This window comes from Anomaloglossus baeobatrachus, chromosome 8 (assembly GCF_048569485.1).
Source record: "Anomaloglossus baeobatrachus isolate aAnoBae1 chromosome 8, aAnoBae1.hap1, whole genome shotgun sequence".
Taxonomy (NCBI): domain Eukaryota; kingdom Metazoa; phylum Chordata; class Amphibia; order Anura; family Aromobatidae; genus Anomaloglossus; species Anomaloglossus baeobatrachus.
In genome coordinates, this window is record NC_134360.1 from 208,011,958 (window position 1) to 208,020,569 (window position 8,612).

General features: G+C 51.7%; 1 protein-coding gene across 2 annotated transcripts in view; it reads left to right on the forward strand.

The window, feature by feature from the left end:
- CYB5RL (cytochrome b5 reductase like) overlaps positions 1-7,237 on the forward strand; it is a 32,332-nt gene extending 25,095 nt beyond the window's left edge. For both annotated transcript variants that reach the window (XM_075320121.1, XM_075320122.1), the window contains exon 7: positions 839-7,237. In XM_075320121.1, coding sequence (XP_075176236.1) covers positions 839-1,042 — 204 coding nt within the window. In that variant the 3' untranslated portion in view covers positions 1,043-7,237. The remainder of the gene's footprint in view (positions 1-838) is intronic.
- Positions 7,238-8,612: the final 1,375 nt, after the last annotated feature.

Genomic DNA, 8,612 nt, shown 5'->3' on the forward strand with positions numbered 1-8,612 from the left:
CACATACAAAACAATGAAGGTCTACATGCCCATACTCCAACACGTCACCTCTATTAGCCCAAAAGCACAAAAACACTTGGCTCCAATATGCTCATAATTTTATCTATAAACCACAGACGTTTTTGGATTCTGCTGTGTTGGGTGATGAAACAAAACTAACTTTTTGGGCTTAAAAGAGGAAAAATGAAGCAGGCTTTGAAAAGAAAACCCCGCTAAAAGTGAAGCATGGTGGCAGCCTAGTGATGCCTGCATTGAAGTGTAGTGGTAGCTCGGTGGTGCCTACATTGAAGCATGGTGGCAGCTCTGTGATACCTACATGGAAGAGTGGTGGTGGCTCAGTGATGCCTACAGTGAAGCGCGGTGGCAGCTCGGTGATGCCTACAGTGAAGCGTGGTGACCGCTCAGTGATACTTACAGTGAAGCACGATGGCAGCTCGGTGATGCCTACAGTGAAGTGTGGTGGCAGCTAGGTGATGCCTACAGTGAAGCGCCTCAGGAACACTGTTAGAATCTGGTGTCTGGCTATGCATCACAGTTGCAGCAGGTCATAACAGCCGAAGCAGCCCTAACTACTAAACACGCTTTCATAAAGGGGAGAATAACTGTGAGACTGCCGTAGTCAGTAAAAGTGGCATTTTCTATAGAATTTGAAGAAACCACTTGTTATAGTGATTGTGTTCAGCTATTTACATGGTTCTTTGGTTTATAGCAAACAGTATAAATTTTGTAAATCTTCCTAATAAACTGAATTTGTAATGGGGGTGAATAATTTTGTTTGCCGTTGTATACAGGCAATTCCTCTTAATCTTCTAATTTACTCACATTTTTTCCGGCACAGGAACAATCCTTGGAGAATCTGCCCATGAGTTATAGGGAGAAGTCGAAGCTCGGACGAATAGACTATGTGTTCTTGGCACAAGTGTTGGAGACCTGCAGGAGGAAACCGTACGCTTTGATCTGTGGTTCGGTATCATTCACTCAGGACATGACTGACATGATAAAACAGCTACATAACGACATCACATCAATTTTCTCTTTTTGACAAATTTGTGTGTAGAACATAAAGGAAGAAAATATTGTAACCAAAACTGAGGATGTGCACCTGAGGAAGGGGCCTGGCTGCCCTCGGAACGCATAGTGCCATGAAAAAAATTCCTTTTTCTTTTCTGGGCTCATCTCTGTGATTGTAATACCTGAACTCACCCATCCACTTTTTCCATGTGCTTCTCTTTTGGAATGCTATGAAATGCTATACATTTAGAAGCCTATTTAGTCAGTGTTTGTGAAGAAACTCTGCGTGATGGAATTTTTTAGATATTTTTTACTGAGTTTTGTAATCAAAAAAAGGAATATTGTTTACTTACCGTAAATTCCTTTTCTTCTAGCTCCTATTGGGAGACCCAGACAATTGGGTGTATAGCTTCTGCCTCTGGAGGCCACACAAAGTATTACACTTTTAAAAAAGTGTAACCCCTCCCCTCTGCCTATACACCCTCCCGTGGATCACGGGCTCCTCAGTTTGGTGCAAAAGCAGGAAGGAGAAAACTTATAAATTGGTTTAGGGTAAATTCAATCCGAAGGATGTTCGGAGAACTGAAGACCATGAACCAAAAGAACAAATCAACATCAACAACATGTGTACACAAAAGAACAACCAGCCCGAAGGGTACAGGGGCGGGTGCTGGGTCTCCCAATAGGAGCTAGAAGAAAAGGAATTTACGGTAAGTAAACAAAATTCCCTTTTTCTTTGTCGCTCCATTGGGAGACCCAGACAATTGGGACGTCCAAGAGCAGTCCTTGGGTGGGTAAAAAACAATACCTCAATAGAAAGAGCCGAAAACGGCCCCCTCTTACAGGTGGGCAACCGCCGCCTGGAGGACTCGCCTACCTAGACTGGCGTCTGCCGAAGCATAGGTATGCACTTGATAGTGCTTCGTGAAAGTGTGCAGACTAGACCACGTAGCTGCCTGACACACCTGCTGAGCCGTCGCCCGGTGCCGCAATGCCCAGGACGCACCTACGGCTCTGGTAGAATGGGCTTTCAACCCTGAAGGGAGCGGAAGCCCAGAAGTACGGTAGGCCTCGAGAATCGGTTCCTTGATCCACCGAGCCAAGGTTGACTTGGAGGCCTGAGAGCCCTTGCGCTGGCCAGCGACAAGGACAAAGAGCGCGTCTGAACGGCGCAGGGGCGCCGTGCGAGACACGTAGAGCCGGAGTGCTCTCACTAGATCCAAAGAGTGGATTAGGGCAAAAGGAAGGCAAGGAGATATCCTGATTTAGATGAAAAGGGGATACCACCTTAGGGAGAAATTCCGGGACAGGACGCAGAACCACCTTATCCTGGTGAAAAACCAGGAAGGGAGCTTTGCATGACAGCGCTGCAAGCTCAGACACTCTGCGAAGTGATGTGACTGCCACCAGGAGGGCCACCTTCTGGGAAAGACGGGAGAGAGAGACATCCCGCAGCGGCTCAAAAGGCGGCTTTTGAAGAGCCGTCAGGACCCTGTTAAGATCCCAAGGTTCCAACGGACGTTTGTAAGGTGGAACCATGTGGCAAACCCCCTGCAGGAACGTGCGGACCTGTGGAAGCCTGGCTAGACACTTTTGAAAAAACACGGAGAGCGCCGAAACTTGGCCCTTGAGAGAGCCGAGGGACAAACCCTTGTCCATTCCAGATTGTAGAAATGAAAGGAATGTGGGTAAGGCAAACGGCCATGGAGGAAAACCGTTATCAGAGCACCAGGATAAGAAGATTTGCCAAGACCTGTAATAGATCTTGGTGGATGTTGGCTTCCTGGCTTGTCTCATGGTGGCAATGACATCCTGGGATAACCCTGAAGACGCTAGGAGCCAGGACTCAATGGCCACACAGTCAGGTGGAGGGCCACAGAATTCAGATGGAAAAACGGGCCTTGTGACAGCAAGTCTGGGCGGTCTGGAAGTGCCCACGGTTGACCCACCGCGAGATGCCACAGATCCGGATATCACGACCGCCTCGGCCAGTCTGGAGCGACGAGAATGGCGCGACGGCATTCGGACCGGATCTTGCGTAGTACCCTGGGCAGCATCGCCAGAGGGGGAAACGCGTATGGCAGTCGAAACTGCGACCAATCCTGGACCAAGGCGTCCGCTGCCAGAGCTCTGTGATCCTGAGACCGAGCCATGAAGGCCGGGACCTTGTTGTTGTGTCGTGACGCCATGAGGTCGACGTCCGGCGTTCCCCAGCGGCGACAGATCTCTCGAAACACGTCTGGGTGAAGAGACCATTCCCCCGCGTCCATGCCCTGACGACTGAGAAAATCTGCTTCCCAGTTTTCTACGCCCGGGATGTGAACTGCGGAGATGGTGGAGCCTGTGTCTTCCACCCACTGCAGAATTCTGTGGACTTCCTGGAAGGCTTGACGACTGCGAGTGCCGCCTTGGTGGTTGATGTACGCGACGGCAGTGGCGTTGTCCGACTGTATTCGGATCTGCCTGCCCTCCAGCCACCGATGGAAAGCCAATAGGGCTAGATATACTGCCCTTATCTCCAGGATATTGATCTGAAGGGACGATTCTATTGGATTCCAGGTTCCTTGAGCCTGTGGTGGAGAAAAACCGCTCCCCAACCTGACAGGCTCGCGTCCGTGGTGACCATGGCCCAGGTTGGAGGTAGGAAGGATTTTCCCCGAGACAGAGATGTGGGTAGGAGCCACCACTGAAGTGATGTTTTGGTTGCAAGGGAAGGAGAGATGTTCTTGTCGAGGGAAGCCGAACTCTTGTCCCATTTGCGAAGAATGTCCCATTGGAGTGGCCGTAGATGGAATTGCGCGAACGGCACTGCTTCCATAGCTGCAACCAGCTTCCCCAGGAAGTGCATGAGGCGCCTTAAGGGGTGTGACTGACTCCGAAGAAGTGACTGCACCCCCGCTTGCAGAGAAAGCTGTTTGTCCCGCGGTAGCTTGACTAACGCTGGCTGGGTATGAAACTCCATCCCGAGGTAAGTCAGTGATTGGGTCGGCGTCAACTTGGATTTCGGGAAATTGATGATCCACCCGAACTGCTGGAGAGTCTCCAGAGTGACGGAAAGACTTCGTTGACACGCCACCCAAGAAGGAGCCCTGACTAGGAGATCGTCCAAGTAGGGGATCACCGAGTGGCCCTGAGAGTGCAGGACCGCCACGACGGATGCCATGACTTTGGTGAAAACCCGTGGGGCTGTCACCAGGCCGAAGGGCAATGCGACGAACTGGAGGTGTTCGTCCCCGATGGCGAAACGCAGGAAACGTTGATGTTCGGGTGCGATCGGCACATGGAGATAAGCATCCTTGATGTCGATCGATGCTAGGAAGTCTCCTTGTGACATCGAGGCGATGACCGAGCGGAGTGAGTCCATCCGAAATCGTCTGGTTCTCACATGTCTGTTGAGCAGCTTGAGGTCCAGACCGGGACGGAATGACCCGTCCTTTTTTGGCACCACGAACAAGTTGGAGTAAAAACCGCGACCACGTTCCTGAAGGGGAACGGGAATCACAACTCCATCTATCTTTAGAGCGTCCACTGCCTGAAAAAGTGCGTCGGCCTGCGCGGGGGGTGGGGAGGTTCTGAAGAAACGAGCCGTAGGTCGAGAGCTGAACTCTATCCTGTAACCATGAGACCGAATGTCTCTCACCCATCGGTCTTGAACGTGTGGCCACCAGGCGTCGCCAAAGCGGGAGAGCCTGCCACCGACCGAGGATGTGGCTAGATGAGGCCGAGAGTCATGAGGAGGCCGTCTTGGAGGCAGTGCCTCCTGCGGCCTTTTGGGGGTGTGACTTGGACCGCCACGCATAGGAGTTCCTCTGGCCTTTCTCCGGCCGGTTGGTCGAAGAGGATTGGGACTTGGCGGAGGGACGAAAGGACCGAAACCTCGATTGGATTTTTCTCTGCTGAGGTCTCTTAGGTTTGGACTGGGGTAAGGAGGAGTCCTTTCCCGAGGATTCCTTAATAATCTCATCCACCCGTTCGCCAAACAAACGGTCACCAGAAAAAGGCAAACCAGTTAAGAACCTTTTGGAAGCAGAGTCTGCTTTCCATTCGCGCAGCCACATGGCCCTGCGGACTGCCACGGAGTTAGCGGATGCTACAGCCGTACGGCTAGCGGAGTCCAGGACGGCGTTCATGGCGTAGGACGAAAATGCTGATGCCTGAGAGGTCAAGGAAGAAACATGTGGAGCAGAATTCCGCGTGACAGCATTAATCTCAGTCAGACATGCCGAGATTGCTTGGAGAGCCCACACGGCCGCAAAGGCCGGGGCGAAAGACGCGCCCGTGGCCTCATAAATAGACTTCACCAAGAGCTCTATCTGTCTGTCAGTGGCATCCTTCAGGGATGAGCCATCGGCAACAGACACAACGGACCTAGCAGCCAATCTAGAGACTGGAGGATCCACCTTGGGGGAATGTGCCCAGCCCTTAACGACTTCAGGTGGAAAGGGATAACGCGTGTCAGTGAGCCGTTTAGCAAAGCGCTTGTCCGGAACCGCTCTGGGCTTCTGGACAGCGTCTCTGAAGTTAGAGTGATCAAAAAACGTATTGCGCGTACGTTTGGGGAAACGGAATTGGTGTTTCTCCTGCTGAGAAGCCGACTCCTCTGCAGGAGGCGGCGGTGGTGTGAGATCCAACACCTGGTTGATGGACGAGATAAGATCATTTACTAAGGCATCCCCCTCAGGGATATCAAGGTTAAGGGCGAAGTCAGGGTCAGAGCCCTGAGCTCCCCCGTCCGCCTCGTCGTCCTGAGAGTCCTCAAGCTGGGATCCAGAGCAGCGTGAGGAGGCCGGGGAAGAGTCCCAGCGAGGCCGCTTAGCCGGTCTGGGGCTGCGGTCCGGGCAGGAGTCCTCCGCCTGGGGCCTAGGGGCTATCCTGGGAGCGCGCTGCGGCGCAGACCGAGAAGGGCCTGGAGGAGACAAACTAACAGGGGCCGGGGCCTGTGAAGGGCCCGGTCTGGACTGCAAAGCTTTAAGGAGCTTAGATGACCATTTGTCCATAGACTGTGCAATGGACTGAGAAAGTGACTGAGAGAGTTTCTCAGCGAAAGAGGCCAACAACGGTGACTCTGTCCCTGCAGCCTGTTCAGTGGGAGCAGGGGGATCTACATGAGCCGAGGGGCCCACAAGTGCCCTAGGCTCCGGCTGAGCAAGCGTGGCAGGAGTCGAGCATTGATCACAGTGAGGGTAGGTGGATCCCGCAGGCAACATAGCCCCACAAGAGGTACAGGCCGCGAAAAAAATCTGTGCCTTAGTAGCTTTGCTCCTTGTGGACGACATGCTGTTGTCTCTTAGGAGAGTGACCACTGAGGGTATATAGGAAAAGGGTATACAGCCTTTCCGAACAGATATATATATCTATAATATAGATATATATATCCTGGCACCCTAGGGGGACCAGCACCGTGACCGGTGTGGCTTACCAACCGCTAACGAGCGGAGTGTGTCCTCCAGATTGCCTGTCGTGGATCCCGCGGAGCTACAGAGCTTTGCTGCTGAGTAGCATCCACCGGCAGAATGCTAAAAATGGCTGCCGGAGCTCTCAGGGGGGGAGTGGAGCCGAGGGCGGCGCCAGCAAAGAGCGGGAATCTGGAGTCCCCACAGTGGTCAATGAGGGGGGAGGGAAACATGCAGGATGCTCCAGCCCTCAAAGCCGACGTCATGTCGGCAATCCCGCCCTAACCCCTGACAGGCAGGCTCGGGGGCGGGATTTTTCGCAACTAGGCCGCGGCGAAGCCGGGGACTAAATTTGAGGCTGTGCCCGACAAGCAGGCACGGTCGGCGCGGAAGTCCGCCGAAAAGAAAACGGACGGAACTACCGCGGCTTCCGGGGATAAGGTGCGACCCTCTCAGTACAGTCCCCACATGGGGACACAGAGTACCTTCCAGTTGCAGGGCCCGGTCCCTGGGGGTGAAGAAGCTCCGGTCCGGCAAGTTCCACCAGGGGCTGCGGATGGAGCACGGTCCCAGCTCATGGATGACCGTTTAGGATCCCACTTCTCCCAGAGCCGCATAAGGGATGGTGAAGGAGACGGCATGTGGCTCCAGCCTCCGTACCCGCAATGGTTACCTCAACCTTAACAACACCGCCGACATAGTGGGTTGAGAAGGGAACATGCCGGGGACCCCATCGGGGTCCTCTTTTCTTCCATCCGACATAACTATGTATGAGAATGCATGAGTGGATGTGTGCCTCCTTCCACACAAAGCATAAAACTGAGGAGCCTGTGATCCACGGGAGGGTGTATAGGCAGAGGGGAGGGGTTACACTTTTTTAAAAGTGTAATACTTTGTGTGGCCTCCAGAGGCAGAAGCTATACACCCAATTGTCTGGGTCTCCCAATGGAGCGACAAAGAAAAGTATATAAAAATCATACTTTGCACGTTGCGACATCGCTACTGCGATCTCGTCGGGGTCAAATCGAAAGTGACGCACCTCCAGCGCCGGTAACGACGTTGCAACGTGTAAAACCTAGAAGCACAGATAAACGATCGCAAAAGCGTCAAAAATCGGTGATCTGTGTTATGTCTGTCAATTCCATAATATCGCTGCAGCAACAGGTATGATGTTGTGCCTTGTTCCTGCGGCAGCACACATCACTGTGTATGAAGCCGCAGGAGCGAGGAACATCTCCTTACCTGCCTCCACCGGCTATGCGGAAGGAAGGAAGTGGGCGGGATGTTTACGTCCCACTCATCTCCGCCTCTCCACTTCTATTGGCCGCCTGCCGTGTGACGTCGCTGTGACGCCGCACGACCCGTCCCCTTAGGAAGGAGGCGGGTCGCCGGCCAGAGCGACGTCGCAGGGCAGGTAAGTGCGTGTGAAGCTGCCGTAGCGATAGTGTTCGCTACGGCAGCTATCACAAGATATCGCATGTTTGACGGAGGCGGGGACTATCGCGCTCGGCATCGCTACAATCGGCTAGCGATGTAGCAGCATGCAAAATACTCCTTACACTCAATTTTTACTTTTTCCTATTCAACTATTCAAAAAATATAATATATATGTAAAACTTCTATATTTTTTTTTGGGGGGGGGGGGGTGAAGAGAATGGGTGTTTTTAGAATACTTATGATTTAAAAAAAAAATTAATTATATAGCTTATTAGTTCCACAGGGAATTTCAATCTGTGATCAAACATTTATTTAATTAATTATTTCAGTATTGCATACATGGTACAAATAATAATCTATGAAGCCCAGTCTGCATTTAGGTTTTACACAAACACAGCAATGGCGGCGACAAGAACTGTTATCTGGCCGTTGGCTACCATTGCATCCCACCGACACCTAGAGATCTTGTCACGGATTGCGCCACTTAAATGGTGCTATCATTAATAATACAGGAATACAGGAAGGAGGGCAGGAAGAGGTTAATTAGTCAAGGAAACTTTTCAGGAACGATTATATAGTCATTCTGATATGGATTTTCACAGTAAGTTCACAGGCTCATCCGGTCTAAGTGATCTATTTAATAATGTATTCAGCTTATGCAGGAGAACATAATTTACAGGTATGCAGAAAAATAACTACAAAATTAGAGGAATTTTTTGGCAAATATCATTGATGTCCTAAATTAGCCCTACAATGTGTAATTAGAGGGGA